This window comes from Anopheles marshallii, chromosome 2 (assembly GCF_943734725.1).
Source record: "Anopheles marshallii chromosome 2, idAnoMarsDA_429_01, whole genome shotgun sequence".
NCBI lineage: Eukaryota > Metazoa > Arthropoda > Insecta > Diptera > Culicidae > Anopheles > Anopheles marshallii.
In genome coordinates this window covers 69,145,199-69,166,508 of record NC_071326.1, presented here as the reverse complement: position 1 = coordinate 69,166,508, position 21,310 = coordinate 69,145,199, and the positions used below count along the sequence as shown (strand labels likewise).

The window sequence follows — 21,310 nt, the reverse complement described above, 5'->3', positions numbered from 1 at the left end:
TGGTTGTGTGTTGCTCCGCTCTAAGACATTATACGGGTGAACGAACCTGAGGAAGTGTTACGCCAATTCCTCCAGTTTTCTTCCCTGTGAGCGGTACGGCGAGCTGATATTTCCGTTCCAGTGAGCACAGGTGTCTTCACTTCCGTCCGGATGTTACCAATCCCCATGCCAACTGGGGTTCGTTCTTTTCGCGATCATCGCGAGCTGCGGAGTAAGGAGCGTTTCGCTGTGGATCACATGTGGTGATTGGAATTTTGTACATGTGTGTAGGAATGGAGCTAGGAGTCGGTCTCGGTTGGCAACTACCTCATTCGATCGTGGATCGGAGCAAGTTTCTTTTACGAGGATTAATTGCTAGCTTGTTTGCTGTAAATCTTTGCCACCAAGCATTGCTCCGGTACGCTTCACTGAACCGGAGAGTAGCACAACACATCGCACCCGAACATGGTTCAATTAAGGCGCCAAAGGGAAGTTACTTCACGCTTCAGTCCACGAGTGTGGGAAACCCGATCTTTCTGCAATCCAAGAACATTCTTCTAGCCCCACCAGCTTGTTCACGCTTGTACCGCAGAGGATACTATTTGTAAATCGTGCAAGATCATGTCTATTCTTGCTCAGTTCTTGATTAAAAGCAGTTTAGTGTAGCAAAAAACCGAAGATCGCTCAATGAAAATGTTGTACACGGTTGTAGAGGAAACATTTATTCGGAAATGTGTACGAACCAACGATACAAAACCCGTCTTTCGGATTAATTTATCCTCCATCGTTCGCCTAAAAACTGCTAAATTTGATAGCCGTCCAGCAGCATAAGAAGAATTCCATTCCAAGAAATCGTCACACGTCCACAACCCCGTCAGGTGATTGATCGACATCGATCGACAAACCTCAACGAAAAAAAAGCACCACAAATCTTGAAGAACAACCGAAGAAAACGCAGAATTCCTTCTTGATTTGTAACTTCCTTGGTTGCGTGTTTTTTTTTGTTCCCATGTTTGTGTGTTTACTTCGCTTCTTCCAAGCGATACGAAATGAATTTGACAAGTTGCTCCGAAAGGCCACACCCACAGACGAAGATCGCCGGATCGAACGATGTCGGGTGCACGGTGCGTGGTAGACGACCGCACGATACGGATCCGGACGATCCGATCTGACATCAGCCATTTACCAAATTTAGCTTTCGAAGAAATCACGTACGAGATTGATCGCGGTGCAGTTGGACGTAGCGTATCCTGTCAGCGCAGATCTCGGGGTGATCGCACAGCTCGCTCAAACCCGGTAGCAAGCGTCAGTCAGTGGCAGCGCTTGATGAGGATTTGAATCTCGACGCGATCGTATCGCATCGCAGACAAATGTCAGTCAAATGCGGGGAGTTGCGAGAATGTTCCCGATCCGAACCTAGCAACGTCGTCCGGGACGCATGGAAAGAAAATATTGGAGATTTGTAGTTCCAGCTTGTAACTTGTTGGTAGAATCTGTGCACGTGTAAGCGTCCGTAGACGTCCAGATCTCGCGAGTGTAATTAAGTCGTCTTTAGAGCAAATTAGCCACAATTGCGTTGGGTGAAAAAAAGGGGGTGGAAAATTATCGGCACGATGAGATTTCTCCGATTACGCAGCTGCGAGACATCACGATCTTGCCCCAGCGCACCGAAGGGGGTTGCGTTCGATTGCGTGCGAGGGTTTGTATAGCCCTTTTTTTCACGACAGACTTTTGCTGGAACTGCAAAATCAATGAGTCGCTAGCGAAACGGGAAACGATCGACACTGATCATTATCACAGCGAACGTCGTTAGCTGAGGTGTGTTAATAATGGCTTTCTAGAATGGAATCATCCGTACTTTTCCTCAAACATGGCAGCTAATGAGTTGGCTCGCGAAACATTTCATACGGACGTAACAATATGTAAATTAGATTTGCATTTTAAGCACGCTTTCCAGAAACACGAAAGTCACATTCTTACTTATGGGGCGCTACAACCGCTTCGCGGTCTAGGTCTGCTGCAAGAGTCCTCTAAACCGCTCACGGTCGAGCTACATCGTCTGACAATCCATTAGCGCGGCCTTTCTGACGAATGCATCAACGCCATCACAGCATCTCAATTTGGGCCTACCACGCCTCCTTTGCCCATGTGGACGACCTAAAGAGCTCCGGTGTCATTCTCATGACGTGACCAGCCCACCGTAAGTTCGCCATACAGCTCCTCCATTGCCCTTCCACACATACGGGACTAAAAATCCTTCTGAGCATCTTCCTCTCGAATGCGGCTAAGAGGGATTCTTCAGTTTTGGACGAAGTCCATGTCTCAGAGGCGTATGTGAGTACTGGAACTATATAAGGGAGCATCAACGCCATCACTACATCTCAATTTAGGCCTACGACGCCTCTTCTGTCCATGTGGAAAAGACTTTCCAGGCTGGGTCGTCCGGCGTCATTCTCATGATACGACCAGTTTACCGGAGCTTGACAAGTCTAAGCCGCGGCACGACAATACGTTCGCCGTACAGCTCAAAGAGCTCGTCCATCAATTGTCCTTCCTCACATACGGGGCTAAAAATCCTTCTGAGCATCCAACACTCGCAGAGGGTTTCGTCAGTTTTGGACAAAGGACATGTCTCAGAGGCGTATGTGAGTACTGGAACTATATAGGTTCTTTATAGTCCCAACTTCGTTCGAAGCTGAACACGAAAGTCACGTACGTTAATAACTGAGTGTGGAATCTTGATAGATGTCCCCTCGAAGAGAATATAAAGAATAAAAGAGAAATAAAGAGATCAAACCTACACAAACCATTTCCTTCGACCGAAATGAAGTCATTTCCACACGACTGTGCCAAAGCTTTCCAATTCACTTTCCACCGTTGGGTTGGAAAACAGGCCCCCAGATAAAACGACTGATTAAAAGGTCGCAACATAAATCATCGTTCAGCTTTTCATCATCGTCTGATGCGCTTTCTAGTGCTTAATCAACGCGACAATTATTTCGCCTGGGAATGGTGCCACAAGCGTAACTGTGTGACCTCCGATTGCTGGGCAGGAGTTGACGAAGGAAAAAAAAGGTGTGAAAAATGGTTTCCCGATGTAAATGAGGATGAGCTTGAGCTGATTGTGATTTACCACTAATATATTCCATAATGTCTTTACGGGTCAACAGTTCCTTATGGTAAAGAAGGACATAACAGTTTTGCTTAATATACTCGAACATAACCTCACTTAAAACACAGGCCAATGGTTTTATGCCACTCTGAAAAACATGAATCATTTGTTGTTGTTTTAATGATATTAAACAAATACACAACATCACCAAGCGCGTTCATCGTCCGCACACCCGAAGTGAGGCGCGAAGAAAGTGGAGTAATGTTTTCGTTTCCATCTCTTGCTGTCTTTGGTCGTCTTCCACGGTAAAGAAAAAAACAACATTTAATTAGCATAATCTCCCACGCGACGCAACGCACCACAACAGCCGATGACTGTTGGCTTCGCAGTACACCGCACACAAGTCAAACAACATAAATTTTCATGTACACTTTCTCTTCCCCCCTGGCATATGCTTCCGGAGAGAAGCATCACCCATCACCCTCCGTAGTTCCGCGATCAAAAAAAAGGAAACCTTGTTTATGCGTACGAGAAGGGTTCACGGAGGATTAGGTGCCGTTGCGTGCCGTTTGCCGTCCCCGAAACAATAGCAACATCAAAACGCACACAGCGACACCCCCAGTCCCCCCCCCCCCCCCCCGTGGGTTGTCACACCCGGAACGCACCGGCATGCTTATCCGTTCGTAATGCGGAAGGTTTACTTTTATTTTTTAATTTCCTCCCCATGTCGTCTTGCTGACACCGTACGTTTTTTTTTTTTTGCTGTGTTGCGTTTCCCGCGCGTTCTTTCTCCACTAATCGGCTCTCGATCTGATTCAGCCTCTAACCGCGGCATGAAGATCGACCGATCGAGATTGTTGCACCTGCACGGGTTGATACGGGGCGGTAGTTGATGTATTAGAGTGCCTCTGCCAGATGAGATCATGTGCCGTTAGATGTAGGAGTCGGTGGCGTTATCAGCGCTTTCTAGCGATGGAAGTTTTTCGCTGTTGTTGTGTGTTGGTATGTTGTTCGATCGGATCGCTGCGATGCACGCCACGGCGTAAGCTTGTGATTTTTATCGCAAATCATAGAGGCTTGTACATCTTACAATGTTGCTTGGGTTTACGTGGAAATATATTGGAAGGTAGTGTTCCGTCGGGTTTAGGTAGAGAAGAAATAGGTTTGATGTGGTCTAGAATTCCACAGACTGGATGTTCTTGCAGCTCTCTTAAGAATAGTCCAACTCATTGAAGAGATAATCAGAAGCTACCTGAAAAAACTCCACCAAGAAAAATCAATCATTGACTAGTACTTCACCATGAAGCTACTTCTGGAGAAGATTCCATACGACACAGTGTCGTCATGGCCTTACCCGAAAAACGTGCTCTGCGTATCTTCAGGCACCGACATCTTCACGACATCTTCTGGCACCAAGTAAGAGTTCATTTAAACTGGAGAGAAGAACTTGCATGTCTTCTTGTGGCGATCTCACGCCAGAGAAGGTTTATCTGAGACTCTGAAGAAGAACCTTGGTGGATAAGGTCGTCATTCCAGGTCGTCATTCCAGAGATCTGGAGCTGGAGTACAACGAGGCGTAATTCCATTGTAATGACAACAGCACTAGTGACTCACCCAATAAATAGCTAATTTAACAGAAGTGTTGACCTGCTCTGTACCTCGAACGTTGTCCAAAAACCTTCAATTGATGATGATCTTCTCTCAGAAGTCATCAGCTAACACTCAAAACACCAAGAAGTACTAACAGCAGACGTTATTGATATGTCCACGAGAGTACTGTCAACTGTTAATGTGTATAACGATGTACGAAAGCATTCATCAGGAAGGTCGAGAACTGAGATTATATAAGACATTTGTAGTATTTGTAGGTTTTTTGACATGATCTCTGCATCTGAAAGTAATGGAGGTGTTGAAAGGTGTTGTTTTGTTTGTGGTGTACTTTACAACAAATGAGATCTGCTAGGGTTCGAAGGACTGTCACGTCATTAAAACGATACCGAACGACTTCGCACTTGAAGTAAACCGTAGAACACACAACAGGGTCTAGGCGGTGAAGGTTGGGATAATTTATTGGAAGACGGTGACGTTTGTCTAGAATCCATTCCAATTATACCAGCAGTAGATCAAATGCGCATCTTAATGTTGTTTCAGAACGTCACCAGGTTTATTTCCGCCTCAGCAAACGTCTAGCGTGCAAGTGAACGCTTGACCTGCGACGTTGACACTCGGGGAGAAATAATAAGTCACCGGATTGAACGGCGAATAATCTTCTAGAATCGAGACGACACAAACTGACACGTCGTTTCCCTTGTCAACGTGTGTCTGATGAACGACGAATGACGGAAACCGGAAAGAAAAAGATGACATCACAACCCTGCATTGATAAGTAGGTGTAAGTGGAAATAGTGTTTCAACCTCGGGAGGAGTTTTGAGTACAGCTGGTAGTAATGTGACACATCGCCATTTCTCGCATACATATTCCGCAACTTCCTTCGAACAAGCCTTTTTCACAATATCAAACACGCCAAGCGAAATCTCTCGTAATCTCATCACCGATAGTGGCTCTCGACGCTCAGCGTGCTGGAGATGTGGAAAACTTCAACAGCTGGTGCTGCTATCTAACACTCCATCGCAGGGTGTAGGTGGGCTTCCATTTTCCACCACACCCGCGCAAACCATTCCAGCGTCGGACGGGGCTAGCGAAGAAAAATCATCAGCACACACCGGCAAAAAAGAAAAATCGCGCAACACACGGGAACGGTGCAGATTAGTTACCGCAGGCTGTAAGTAACGCGCGGCAGTTACTGCAATTGCAGTCACCGTTTTCGATGCGGCAGTATAATTGCACACCCCAACCGATACGTGTGTTTTGGTATGTGGCAGGGGTTTGGTGCGTTTGTAAGCAGTGCTGTTGTTGTTGTTGTTTTACTCTTTTTCTTTGCAAAACATCCACCGCTATTGTTCTCCATCGCGGGCATCTTGTTGTTGTTCCCACAGTCTAGATTTTTGCGTTTTTTTTTCCTCTGTTCCTCGCTCGCTCCACTATCCATGTCCGCGCTGCTGTTTGCTGCCTGTGATGTCTGATAGTAATTTTCGCGGCAGGCAGACAGCAATGGCAGTAGCACCAGCTGATGCTGATGATGATGGTGGTGATGCTGCTGTTCCTACTAGCTGCTGCTACTGCTGCAATCCTCCCATTCCGGTACGCCAAGGGGTGCACTTGTCGGCGATGCAACTTGCTGCAATTGTAGCGCTGCTGGAAGGTTGTTTTCATTCCACGCGTACACAAGCGGAAAGTTTAAACGCGCTGCCCCGGGAGTGTTTAAGCGTAATTCGTCCGTTGCTAAATGTGTATTAACTTTAATGCGATTGCTGTGTGTGTGTTTTTTTTGTTTTCTCTCCCTGCTACTTGGCCGCCCCATACAGCCATCATCATTATCAATGTGATGCTGTCAGCGGTAAAATGAGTTGCATCGCATTGCGACAACCGCATTCAAATGAGCCAAGAACCACTCTTTGAGGGGGGAAAGATTTTCCTCTGGCGTGTACCGCAATAAATAAATAAATACTGTCAGTTCTTCGGGTGCGATTCTAAACATTGCTGCCTGTCAACGAAACTAACCTGCGAATGATTCATGTGTGGAGGATAGTCCTGGGCAGAGAGCGAGTGAGAGAAAAAAAAAACGAAACAAAATGACGCTCCACGCAGGAAACGCTTGTAATTGAAATGCATAACACGGGCCAGATTAAATCTACCTTTGCCCTACATTTGCGCCTTCCAATCAGCCCCAAACGGCCCCGGAATCAAGCGAGCTCCCTCCGAACTAGAAGACCCGCTTCCCGAGCACCCAACCAAGCACCCTGGACCCCTGCGCGGGAACGGTACTTTCTTCGGGCGAGAGCCCTGCGCGGGAACGACAGCATAACCGGATGCGAAAAGAGATTAATGTACCCCGTGCACCGTTCATCCATCCTGCAAGACCCACACGAAACCACCGCGGCCCTTCGCAATGCTGTGTGTCTGATGAATGAAAAATCAGCTCCAACTAATCGATCGTTCGCCATAGTGCACCGGCACATAGGCAGGAGTGAAGCGTAGAACGATCGCCCCATCTTCTGCTGGTTCGAAAAACAACAATTTCATGAACAAAACTGCTTACCCCACGTACGTACTCGCCAGCCATCGAATGTGTGCGCGACACGCAATATCTTATAAAATAAATTTTTATTTCCCTCTTTTGGCGGGTGGCATCTCCGGCGGAGATCCGAGGGAGCGACGGGGAACCAGCAATGAATACGCGTACGCTGGGCACGCTTTCGTCCGGAAAATGTTTATTTCAATCACTGGCGGCTGATCGGAATACGTAATATTTCGGATGGTCCGTTGTCGGGCCGATCGTCAACTTTGGGCTTCGCTAGATTTCTATTTCTCGCTTAGACGAACAGGGCTCGGTTGCAATTATTGGGTGGGAGTTCTCTATCGGGGGTTTTGGGTTCTTACTATTTTCTACAATACAGGGTTTTTCGAGTTCAAGATCCAAAGCTGAATTCATTGCTGGACTCTGTTCAAGTTGGACTAGAATGTGAAGAGATAGTTTTGAAATCCCTAGAATTTCTCGGAATTCTTGTCTGTGTGTGGAACAAGAATACTTTAAACAAGAGTTCCAGAAATTGGGAAGATATCCAGATATATCTAAAACGACTCTAGTTCAACTTGAAAACAATTCAGCAAATGCTCCAGATTAAGATCCAGAGCTGAACTCATTGCTGGACTCTGTTTAAGTTGGACTAGACTGTGAAGAGATAGTTCAGAAATTCCTTAGATTTTTTTGGAATTCTTACCAATGTGTGGATTGAGAAGACTTTAAACAAGAGTTCTAGAAATTGGAAAAATATCCAGATATGCCTCAAACGACTCTAGGTCGACATGAATATAATTCAGCAAATGCTTCAGATCAAGATCCAGAGCTGAATTCATTGTTGGACTTTATTCAAGTTGGACTAGAATGTGAAGAGATAGTTTTGAAATCCCTAGAATTTCTCGGAATTCTTGTCTGTGTGTGGAACAAGAATACTTTAAACAAGAGTTCCAGAAATTGGGAAGATATCCAGATATATCTAAAACGACTCTAGTTCAACTTGAAAACAATTCAGCAAATGCTCCAGATCAAGATCCAGAGCTGAACTCATTGCTGGACTCTATTTAAGACTAGACTGTGAAGAGATAGTTCAGAAATTCCTCAGAATTTTTCGGAATCCTTACCAATGTGTGGATAGAGAACTTGAAACAAGAATTCCAGAAATTGGGAAGATATCCAAATATGCCTCAAACGACTCTAGGTCGACAAGAATATAATTCAGCAAATGCTCCAGATCAAGATCCAGAGCTGAATTCATTGCTGGACTTGATTCAAGTTGGACTAGAATGTGAAGAGATATTTCAGAAATCCCTTAGAATTTTTGGGATTCCTTGTCAGTGTGTGGATTGAGAAGACTTTAAACAAGAGTTCCAGAAATTGGGAAGATATCCAAGTATGCCTCAAACGACTCTAGGTCGACATGAATATAATTCAGCAAATGCTCCAACTTTATCACTTGAACTCGAAAACCCTGTACATTGGTGAAAAGCAACTAATTGCCACAAATAAGATTGAAATGCCACGGGAAAAGTCAACGGAATATGCTTCCACACTAATGAGCATTAATCATTTCGCTTATTTTTATAAAATCCATAAATTACCCTACTTTGTATCGTTCCAGAAGGCCCGTGCACCTGAAGAATGCATGATCACGCATTGCAAGTGCGCCCGGGTGGCTTGATGCGAATGAAAATTGCAGCGAAATTTACGATGTGTCAAAATATTTTTGCCCATTTTATTGTAACTTTTCGTGCGGCGAGCTTCCGCCCTTGGATGTCCGTTCAGTTCTTTGTCTGGGTTCGGGTGTTCTCCCGGTTTTGCTGCCCGGTCTGTGTCTGTGTTTTTCTCTCCGCTTCGCCCTTTACGCAGCGTAATAAATTGCAATTTATTAAGGCGACACTCTATCAAGCGCTGATTTGCACCCGCTCAAGAACCTCGCCAGAACCTCGCGAAAGCAACAAAGCAGGCTTTTGCCGTTTTTTTTTTTGCTTGCAATCCGGTGGCACCAAGGCGAACGATGCGCCCGCAATGATTAAGCGCACACAAACCGTACCCTTAAACGGAAAAAAATGAAACACCCTTGCGTGTGTCCTTTCTCCCGTTTCTTCACATCCCAACCGTTTGATGGTAATTTTGCGTGCTTTTCATCGTTAATTATCACCAACGGTGTTGCCGGTACCGGTGGCTTCTTACCGTCCGACTTAGTCGGCTTTGCCGAAACGCCGGCCCGTCCCAGGCAGTTGCCGCGTGGGGTTATGCCATTTTTGGGGAATTTATACTCCGAAACAGAAAACGGCGACCGATCGCAGGCAGCCATCTGCAGCGCCATGTTTCGGGCTGATCAAGCGCCTCCATCGGGTATAGGCGGGCGTGCGCGCGATACGGCAGCGCCAAAGCGTGTGTGTGTGCTTTATGGAGATGCCATGCCCTTCGGAATACCAAAACAGGCCTAACTTTGGGCTTTCGCGCCGTTTGGCACGTTTGTGGTTGCCGATCGTATAGTGGCATGTGCCGGGCCGTACATCGTGTTTACGAAGCGGGGAGGAAATATTTTTATGTACTTTATTGCGCAAAACTGAAGAAAGAACGAAAAGAAAAAGCTATAATGCACGCACACGTCGCTCAAACGACACTAAAGGAGTCAATTGGGTGGCAAGCGGTTTTGGGCGGTTCGGAAAGAAATGGAAGTCGGTTGCTGATCGATCAAGCCGGTCGTAAAATTAGCGGCCGTAGAATACATAGTTATTTCATATGCTTTTTATTCTTGCTTGCTTGTTCTTGCTTTGTTGTCATACCGTTAGAGAGAGAGAGAGAGTAAGAGAGAGAACACTAATTTTCCATACACGGAGCGGATATTGGGATTTTTTTAAACACATTTTATGAGCTTCGGCGGTTGTCCATAAATGTAGAGGGTCATGATTTTTTTTTTTTGGAAATGATAATGTTTTATGTAGAATTACATTTTGAAATTCTATTTAAGAGTTCTCGTCATTGTTAAGAATAATACAATTAATGGCTAATATATCTCTGCTTGCTCAAGTCCCTAAAGAGTAGAGGTAATTAAGGTATCCGTAGAACTCTTACCGCGTTTAATCCATTTAACTTGGATAACCTTGATGAAGTCTTGAGAAAACCCATATTTCTATACATCACATAGAACATCCTCTTCTTGTCCTATTTTATTCGAGTAGGAACTGTATCCTCCTAAATTCATCCGTCCATATCCAGAGGTTTGACCAAACTCTTTATTACCTCTCGACTTTAAAGAGTCATATTCGCGAAAAACACCCTCAAAACACCACAAACTTCAGGAAGGAGAGCTCCGTCCGTTTTAGACATCGTTAATGTCTCAGAGGCACCTGTGAGTACCAGAACTATAAAGGATCTATATACTCGCAGCTTCAGATTTGCAGCAAATTTGGCGGCCCGGTGGAGTATTGGGAGTGGCGTCGATCTTCACAAGGCAGGACCGAACCAAAATCTCATCTAGACCAAATCTCCGTTCGGTAGACCGACCATCCGGCTCTTGGGAAAATAAAGTCTAAGAAAGCCAGAAATGGCAGGCCTCTTAAGGTTGTTGTTACAATAAAAAAGACCAAGAATACTCGCAGCTTCTTCAAGTTGCAGAGAGATCAGTTGGCAGCAAGCACTCTTGCACGTATCTCAACATCGACGTTGATCTTTGACAGGAAAATTTGAAGGACTTCAAAAGTGTGGTCTACCTATTTGCACGTCACTTCTCTGTGCCTGTATCGTATCTTCAAAGTTACTACCTCGGAGTCGTAGCTGGTCCTCTCTAGCACCATGTTGAAGAGTGAACAAGTTTGACCAACTCCTCGGCGCAGAACCTTGGAGTTAGCTGAGGGTCCTGAGAGTTTACTACAAATAGGGTGGAATAGGATGGACACTTGATAGTATTTGGGTGATACGAAGGTTTTTTTTATGTGTTAGTTATGTGTGACGGTTTTGTTATTGTCTATTTCAACAATTTCTTAAAGTTCTTCCATTTTTAAATAAAATTTGCAAACCCATCGAATGCCAGTAGCGAAACGAATAGCTTGCCCAGATAAAGGTGAACATAAGTTAGTCGACTACCATCATTAAGTCAAACTGTTATACTGTATTTATATTCATTTCTTTCAGTTTATTACTATTAAACTTGACTGAATAGAAGCTAGAATAGCACGGCAAACATGAAGCATAAAATGACACTTGTTAACTCAACTGTTGACTTATTCCGCTATACAGCGTCGCGCATAAAGCATCGATTTAGCCTGTCGTTTTCCATCATTTGGCCATCCTTCAGCCACCGTCCTTCGCGCACAGCGCAGAACAAATAAATCTGCACAGCAAAACACCGTCCCCGTCTTATTTGCTTCCCCATACACGACGGCACCGGCAGAGATCGACAAGATCGCCCGAAGAGGTCTGGCCGCCAACCTTGGCGCGCCTCGATCCCTACTCCAGCCCTGTTGCGAACGGATGCAATAAATGTCAACGGAAATGTTAAAATGCACACCGAAACCAGTGCACGTGCTCGGCCGTGGTGCATCGTGGCCACCGATGCCATCCATCAACTCCGCGTCGCTGCAGCGCTGGAAGGAGGCTGCAATCGCATCGAAATTCGGACCCACCAAGGTCCGGAGACAAAATGGCAGCTCGTCCAGCACCAGCACAACACCCCGGGGGCACGATACGATCGACGATCGGTCTAGCCGGATAGGGAGCGTTCCCGTTTTTGTTTTTTGTTTTGTTGGGCCATTATAGCGAATGTAAACGAGTGGAAGGATTTGTAAATCATCGATCGGGTGCGTAAGCTTTATCTGCCGTGTGCAATCGGTTGATTTCGGGACGTCGCAAACGGGACGGATCGATCGATCGATGCCAGTGCCCACTGCCTTGTGTGGCAGTGTGTTCGGTGCTGCGTTCGTCAACGCAATTGCGCCCATTAAATGTGCTCGCTAACAATGCTCGGGATGATACTTTGTACGCCGATCGATCGTGCGAGTGCGATCGAATGATTTTTCACCGCATCGACATGTTTGCACCATTTTGCCAATCCGTACCGTGATCTAGGAAGCGGCCGAGTAAGGAGTTTTATGCCTGTTTGCCGACGAGCACCACTTCTTGGAAGAATCTTGTTTAATAACCTCCATCTACAGGAACGGCATAAAACAGGCGATTAAATTAACCGCGTCGCGCAACTTGTTGATGACATGCTGCTTGAGGACGCAAGCGGAGTAAATCAAACCCCGCAGCCGAAAAGCCGACTTGATGTCGATAAATGTTAATGCCATCCTTCCCCCTTTTTAGTCACGGTTTCACGGCTCGAAACGAAGCCAACATTTGTCATTAAAGCTAATGACGCATCGGCGTTCCCTTCCGACACAATTGAACGCGATCTTTTCGGGGTCGCCATCATTCGGCGTTCGGCTATACGAACGAAATAAATCTAATTACGGCAACCATCTTTTTTTGCTTTAGCTGTCGTCTACTGCCTAGAAGAGCTCCACATGAAACTTAATTTCAAGCCAATGAGAATGGCTCCGTCTATTAGCGCCAACCGCCGTGAACGGGTTTTAGATACGGGTTTTTATTTTTCCAAACCCCCCCAGCCAGCTTTGGTGGTTGATCTTGGCTTTCGTCTACGGTTACGTATATGAAGGTGATAGAGAGGAGGTTGTAAGCTAAACGAACAGCGAAAAAAAACACACACACCACAGGCAATCACGCCAGACCTCGAAACCGTTCGAACAGGGCCGCCATTTTGAGGTAAGATTTACAGCAACAAAAAATCCAAAAATCTTCACTGCGGAGGTGGTCGATTTCGTCGAAGCAATTATTGGTGTCTATCTTTCCACACTGGCTGGAAGGGGTGTCTATCTGTCGTTCATTAGTGAACCCTGCTGAGGCAAGGGGGAAGAGGGACCTAAAGTAGCAGGGTACTAAAAATCTGTTCCATTTCAAAACTCGAAAAGGCCCCCCCATTTTTCCCCCTTAAGTCCCCCTGTAACGGAAGAGAGCTCTGCAAGGTTGGAAGCTGATCGCCTGTACGCTCCACACTCGCAATGCGTCTCGGCAAGAAAGTGGGCTGTGCTCGCAAGGTTGGGCAATGCGAGGTTGTGTTTTATGTCGATGCCTCCCATTTTCGACTGGCAACGGGCAATGAAAAACTAAATTAACTGTTTGGAGTTGGAGTCGGACGTAAAGCAGCGTCCACTGAACCAGTGGCGCACAAACGAAACCATGAAAAATTGCTGCCATTTGGGAAGTTACTTCAGTTAAGGTGCATTACGGCGTGGAAGCTTTATGTTACGGCTTGATCTGTGTAAAGTATACGCTTAAAATAGAAGGTTTTGTGAAAAAGTCTAAGAAATGGCTTTAAAATGGTTGCTTAAAGAAATAATCAAATAATTCATTCAATGTGGTAAATTAAGCAATAGAACAAGTTACTACACTCGAAGTAAGAAACCTTTGTAGGACTATGGTTTATCTGATTCAGGAATCATTAAGTCAAATGATTCTTCAACTAACTCTGAATCTTTACTACGAAGGCTTCTTATTCATGAATATCTGAAGATGCGTGACTCTTTTAATGATTTAAGTTTAATGATTTAATGCACTTTTAAAGTATTTTTGCAATAAAGAATTGAGTTCGGTTAATAAGTTTGAGAAGACGTCAACAAAATCTGAGTGGATTTTGGCAAGATTTCTATCTTCAGCTCCACCACGAGTTATTCACGAGTCTTTCGAGAATCGCTTCGAGAATTTGAAAGATTATGCACTGGAAAAAATGAAGGATAAGTCTCATCTTGCTTACAAACGCCAATTTGAGAAGGACGAGATTGCCTTTCGGAACGAGATCTGCTCTCAAGATCTTGTCTCTCCTGAGTCTTTGAAAGAATAACTCTTCCCAAAAGGTTATTCAAGCACAACCCTATTTATCATCAGTTATTGACATTATCAACTCATGTGTGAGACTTTCATTTTGAAGTCAGCTTCAAGTTGAAGTTGAAGGCACCCAAATAAACAACGTACTTACTCAGTTTAAAGCAAGGAATATTGTTGGAAATCAACCGATATTTCTGTTATGTGTTCCTGCAGCAAGCAATAGGCAGGCTTGAAGTGTGCTTGTAGTTTTAATTTTAAATCTCAATTAAATTTTAGGGATGGTGATTTATCTTTAATCAGGTCAGCCAGCACATTGGAACCCACACCCCAACCGAGCGGCCCCGAGAACGACCTTAGATTGCCTTCGCTTAATTTGCTGGGCGACGTATAGTTTGTGTTGTTGTTTTGCCTTTCCACTGCACTAACAGCTTGTGCAATAACAACTTTGATGACATCGAACGATCGTACGAACGAGCTCGTCGGGAAGTGTGCTGGCTGGAATGAAGGTACTGCAGGGTTTGCTTTTTTTTTAATCCCCGCCTCGCCTATCGTTCTCTTCATCCTCCTCAACCGAACGGCCACGCTTCGCGGTTGGTTGCTTCGGCCCCAAAAAAAAAAGGAAGGGATCGTCATTTCCGGCTTCAGGCATTGCCGCTTCTGCTGACCGGTGGAAAATGTGCTCCCCAAACTGCACCCACGGCGCAACAGTCGATTTTGTAGCAGCAATCGAGGTGGTTTGCTTTTTGTGTGCTTATTTTTTTTACCCTCCGCTTTTGCTTCTTTAAAGCCCAACCCGACTTTACGATGACGAGAATTTAGGTTGATCAGTTTAGAGTGATGTAGTTTTTTTTTGTGTTGCTTCTCCCCGTTTTCTTTCCGCCCTATCCTCGCTTCGCTCCCGGGAGGGAGATTCATTCATCACCATCATTCACATTCCGTCCCCGTCCCCCACGGTGCGAACCCACCACACCGAAAAGCTCATTTGCATGTCGCTTGATCGGTTGGATGATTCGAGTCACTTCTGTTGTTGTTTTTTTTTTGCTTTTGCGTTCGGTCCAGCTTTCAGTACGGTTCGCGCAACATCCCCCTGTCTGCAACCCGGTGATGGATGGATTGGTTTCAATGCTATCCACCGCGAACCCAGCATCGGAACCCACGGATTGGATCTCCCGTGAAATCGACCTCGAAAGCCGCAACCGAAGATGCGGCACAAATCAAACTGCCACCCTACATTTGGCGCGGTTTGCTGATGCCCGTCACCGTCGGTTAAGTGCATCGCCTCCGGTGCGCGGTGGAGCCGCTCGAGGGGGGTGGGTAAGGACACACGAAACTGACGCTCGATCATTAAGGTGCTGCGCAGTACCCGTACCAAGGCAGCCAGTCATTTTTGGCGGCCGTTGTTGCTGCAGTAAAATTGCTCCGATAATTACGCTTTGAAAACTGGACCACTTTCGAGGCTGTCAAAATGCGATTGCGCGCCAGCGATGGTGGCGCAATGTGGCTAATGGTCTTAAAAGACAGGTTAAGAGGCGGTTGCATTACGCTCATGGCAATATTGATGGTTGCGCGAGAGTACATCTTTGGGCCGCAATCGTTTGGGGCAGAGTGAAGAACGGTTTAAACATTTATAACCACCGGCTTGCGGGTAAAGCAATCCATAATTCATGCATCCAATCCAACTGACACGTAAAATATAATAACTACCGGTAGCTTAGTTATAGATCACAAGCTCCCTTTTTATAAACCCCGCACGGTATCCTCATTAGTTCGGTTGCCATAGTTACTATCGCGTCACGACTAGCACAATTTATTGCACATCCGCACGGAGCGACTAAACTGACGAATGTTTGTGTGCCAGCGACACCGACCTGTATGCACACAGCGGTTTGAGGCGACGTTCCAACTCCAAACGAACGCCAGCCGCAAGACTTGGCCAAAAGATGGTTGATTTATTTGTAAACAATCTGATTTACAGCCACCGCGGAACTGCGGTGTAAATCGCGCTATTTTGCAGCGGCTGTAAAATTGTAATCAGAAAACCGGCCCTCCCCACGGAACCGGCACCCCACCGTGCCCGCCCGGCGAACAAGCAACCAAAAAACGAAAGACTCTCGCAGCGAGGCGGCACAAGCGACGAACCCGCACCGTGTGCGCGGATTGGCCCGTGCGGCACAGAAAATGGGCACTCGATACAAAATCAAAGCGCAACGGGCACGGTTGCGACGGAATTATGGTAAATCAACCAATCGGATCGGAATTAAAAGAGGGCGGTGTCTATAATTGGCCGATTTGCTTTTCGCCCCGGGTTGCGGCGACCTGGGCTGAGCAGTGAGAAGAGCGAGAAAGGGAACTATGGTTTCCGGTGCGCGCTGAGAATGAGACCGATTTTTCACGCACGCGGCAAAAGAGAGATCACCGGATTAAAGTGGCCTCGGTGCGATAGCGTGCGCGAGGGAGACAGTAGCGCTCGTTGCTCACCGTTTGCCGATTTCTCACTCGCAGCATCTCATCTCATCTTATCTCACGAGAACAAATGAGCGATACGGCAAAGCTCACCGCGAAGATTTCGCTGTTTTTCAAGATCAACAACCGGACCCGCTGGATCGTTGTCGTGTTGCTCTGTTCGTTTGCTCGTTCATCCCGCGCCAATCGAATGGCACGGTTTGCAATCGCTGCACCGGGATGATGTACTCCATTGCAGTTTTGCAACGTGAGGGTACTTTTCGCCTCTCGAGGTTTGTTGTCTTGCACTTCTACTGCGTCCACTACCACTGAGGCTTTTCCAGTAGATGTAAATAAACCGAACACACCAACACACCAGGCGAGCCGATAATTTATGCGGCACACTTTAGCCCTAATTGGAGTTCGGTGCAAATCGATGTCTTCGGTTGGACCGCTTCTTTCGAACCGAACTCCCGGTCCCCAACACGTCCGCTTTGTATGGGTTTGTTGCCTGCAAAGGAAATGGCCGGTTTGATTCGAAGAGCCACGACATTCTCGCCCACTGGAACCATTCGGGCAGCAAGATAATGTAAATACACACACTAAAAAAAAGTATTATAGCACATTTTTATAGCAAAACCAGTCCGTTCGTCAACAGCATGCTGCCACTTGCCAATCTTTATCGGTAAACCACTTTCCGAAAACAAATTCGTCATCCGAAGCGAAAAACCATTTTACTAATCTTATCTAATTAAGCTGCTAAACCTTGGGGCTGGGATTATAAAACCATCCCATGGTTTACGGTTTATGGTTTATGGTTATTTTGCCGTTGTCATCGTAGCGACCAAATTACTCAACGCGTTGTGCGTCAATGGTATTGAACCCGTTGCACCTTTGCGCCGGACATTCCTGTGACAATTTCCTGTGCGCCGAATGACAATTGCTCGTCTAGGCGTGGTCACGTTGAAGATCATCTCATCGGACGCTGCATGCCCGCGTTCCCTAGTTCCATTCAATTCCCAACCCCCAAATGACAAATCAATGTTTAATTTGTCGTTCAATTTAATTCCGATCAATCGGATCGACCTGCGGACACCACGTGCGACCGCCTGCTGGAGCGGTACGCGAGCAAAACAGGAAATTGTTCTCGATGAAGATGCACAGATTTTCATTTAATGCTAGATTCGCGTGCTCTTCATTGTGCGTGCCAGTGAGTCACCGATTGCGTAAACTCCACCAGCGTGAGTTCTACTGCGCGAGCGAGATCCGTATCTGGCTGGGAAATTTTAATAGCCTTCCGAGTATGCTTGACTCACCGAAGTCAGCCGGGGAAGTGCGAAAAACTTTGAAAATCCAATTATAAGCCTTGCTCCATCTTTATCATACGCCTTATTTGCAAAACACCCAATCGAGCATGAAGTTCACACCGTAACATCGGTGATGTCGATGGTGCGAGTGGAAACGTAATGGTTTTTTATCGTCCGTGATAAGATTGACCCTGCCTACTGCTGCTACCTACTATAACGACCGCACACCGGTCAGCGAAATGGTCATCCGAAGCGCGTAATCTTATCGCTGGTGCAAAGTAAAAAGGGTTTGAAGAAGGAAAACAAAAAACACACGCGCAGCGAAACCCCCCAAAACGGAACACCAAGCGAGACGAGAGTGCTTGCGGCTGTGGGGACAGCGTGCACGGTTAAATTTGGTGATTAAACTGATTGATTGGTCATTGATTGGGCACATGGGCCGATGCCGTGCTGGTTTCGCGTAAGGTCAGCTTAGCGTGCACTGACAGATGAGAGCAGTGAGTGCTTGATTGGTGGTAGCATCGACTGCGCCATCGGCTGATAATGACTGCGCGATTTGGATGTCGACATCTGTGCGGTTCGGTTGGTGGGGATTGTGTAATAGGCGACGGCTCTACGGACAACCTTAGACGAGCCAATGTCTCGATAGCATTGACATCTTCAAGTGCTTGGTCGCAAACAAAACAAACCCAGAAGCGCCATTTGTAGCCTAAAAATTGAACCAAAGCTATAAATAAACTACCTTACACCATCCCACCACGATAATGTACCACCTGGTAGAGCACTGACCTACCCCGATAAACTATCAGCACCGGCACCTCCGCCAGCACCATGTTCTTATCGCTTAATCCATCCGGCTTGCGGACTTACCTAGCATTTTGCTGAGATCGGCATTGTGCAGATCGGGATTCTCGTCCGCCAGCTTCTTCCGCTCGACCTTGGCCCACACCATGAACGCATTCATGGGCCGTCGGATGCGCGCCTCCTTGGCGCTCTTGAGTCCACCGTGCGGTCCAAGCTTGCCCGGACCGTGGGGACCACCGTACGCCTGCCGCTGATGCAGCACCCCATAGTTCGAGGCACAGAACTCGCTCTGGTACGGACCGGCCGCTGTCAGGGCGTACCCGCCCCAACCACCCCCACCACCGCCCGGTTCGTCCTGGGGCAGAATCGTCGGCATCGGCACATCCTGATGATGGTAGGGGCTGTACTGGCTCATTAGCGGCGAGCTGGACAGCAGCGGTGACTGTGACTGGAGCAGGGATGCGTTGGACGAGAGCAGCGGCGAGTGGGACTGCATGAGCGGCGAAGGCATCATGCCATTGCTGCCCCCGAGCATGCTGGGGCTCTGCGGTGCCAACATGCTGCCGTGCTGGGAGAGTGTGGATAGGGGCGAACTGGCCGCCGGATTGTGTTGCTGCTGCTGCTGCTGCTGCTGTTGCTGCATCGGATGGACATATTCTTCGTAGTTCCGATGGTAGCTCTGTTGCGGTTGATGCTGAGGAGAACTGTAACAAAAAGGAGAAGATTGTTATAACCAGATGTTCAATTTTATATTATTATTTTATAAACAAAAAAAGAGCCTTAAAAGATACACCTCGTATAAACATAGCCAGCCGCTTCCATAAGGGAACTGCAGCAATCGGTCCGATTCCCGAGACATGTTAGCTTAACGATAAGCAACGATATGGGTCACACGGTAGGTGACGTCGCCGTCGGTAGTCGTGCTTGTCTTCCCCAAACACGGTCGACCACCACCGCTACCGCGGCGTGTGGAGCAGAAGCTACAACCGAAGCGGTTCCATGTTTGCTCACCGGCTGGGTTCACTTCGTGGCTTTGGCAAACATTGAGCTGCTCCACTAGATAACGCACTAGGACCACCAACAGTGCCGTCGACCGTTCCCCACAGCACGTTTCCCACACACACACACACCGTCGACATGGCCCTAGGTTTGGTCCCCCAATTTGTCCAGCGTATCGAAGGCAGATGATCCTCACGATGCCGCCCCGCAGGGGTGCCCCCGGGTGCCGCTCACCCCGGGATCATGAACTCGCGAATTGTACCAGAAACGAGAAATCACGAACGGATCGCACATCGTGACAGCGGTCACAAACAACCGCGATATTAGCTTCCGCTAGCTGTACGTTTACGGTATCTGCACATTGTTTCGTTTGATCGGTAGTAATTGTTTGATTTTAAGATATTGAAGAATATACTCGAAGAAGATGAATTGGTAAGCTGGGTTTTGGCCAATAGAAGCTTCAAGAATTCGCCCACAGTTGGAGAATTCGAAGGATTTGTTGGAAGAAGTAATTGTTGATGTTTTGAAATTCTATGGGTAGATTTGCAAGACTAAGTTTTACAAATAAAAAGGTAACTGGAAGTTAGACATGACAGAGAAATGCGTCTCCTTATATGCAAATGATAGAGCATCCCAAGTCATGTGTGCTAACAATCCAGAGCTAAGCTTGAGCACACGACCACGCGCCATCCAGACAACAATGCAATGCAAATCGAAGCAGTTTCACTCATGGGAAGTGGATCATTCAACCACCCACCAGTCGCAGTGAGCGGCGGAGGTGTCCATCCCGCCCGCCGTCGGAAGGCACTTTGGATATTTCAAGTTCACCTGGATCACCCGGTACCAAGAACCCCAAATGTCCGGCCAGTTAGTTCGATCAGCTGGCATTTGTTGTGGCTTTGTTCTCGCCCTGCTCCGCACGGTGTTGCCTCACCGGAAGCGTACTCTGAGAATTTCTCATCCAAATTATTTGCCTCCAAAGCCAACACTTCACACTTCCGAGAGGGTATTGTTCTAGCGTGTGTGTGAGGTGTGTCAGTAAATGTGGGACGGTTGGAGCAGCTTCAAAGAGGCAGCAATCTTTTGGGTTCAAAGTTTACAGACCTCGTCGAACCTGTTGCATGTTGCGATGGCTACTGCGTTTGAGGGCATCAAATCGGTTCAGACGATTGTTGTTCCGATTCTTCCCATCTCGTCCATCTGTTGCCAACCTGGCATGAGAAATGTCTCCCGAACAAAGGGCCTCCCAAAACCTGCCTCCCTTTGCCCGACTGAAACCGAAAGTCCAGCTGATGGCAAGAATGCTTTTTTCCCCCCCCCCCAGGACGCACGTGGTTTTGGGAAGGCGTTGGTGTACACCTGCTGTCTCCGCTAGTTTCGCTGGCAAATTCTTCTAGTCTTCCGGTACCCGGGGTGTGTGGTGACGATTTTGCAAAACGCACCAGTTTCTTCAAACACACCCCCCCACAAGCTGATCAGCGACGCAGCCGTGTGAGAGACAAAGATCATGTCTGGGGACGGAGAACCCGGCGTGCGGGCTTGGGTAATTTTAATACAATAATCAATTGTTCTCAACCCTGGTCGAAAACCTTCCCGGACCCGGGGGTGGGTACCCGTGGGGAGCATTCGGGGAGTAG

The 21,310-nt window shown here is 47.0% G+C and overlaps 1 protein-coding gene across 1 annotated transcript in view; it reads right to left on the bottom strand.

Moving 5' to 3' along the window:
* LOC128719085 (putative transcription factor SOX-15) overlaps nt 1-21,310 on the bottom strand; it is a 56,810-nt gene that overhangs the window by 9,651 nt on the left and 25,849 nt on the right. The window contains exon 2 of the mRNA XM_053812706.1: nt 18,741-19,378. Within this exon, the coding sequence (XP_053668681.1) occupies nt 18,741-19,378 (638 nt within the window). The remainder of the gene's footprint in view (nt 1-18,740; nt 19,379-21,310) is intronic.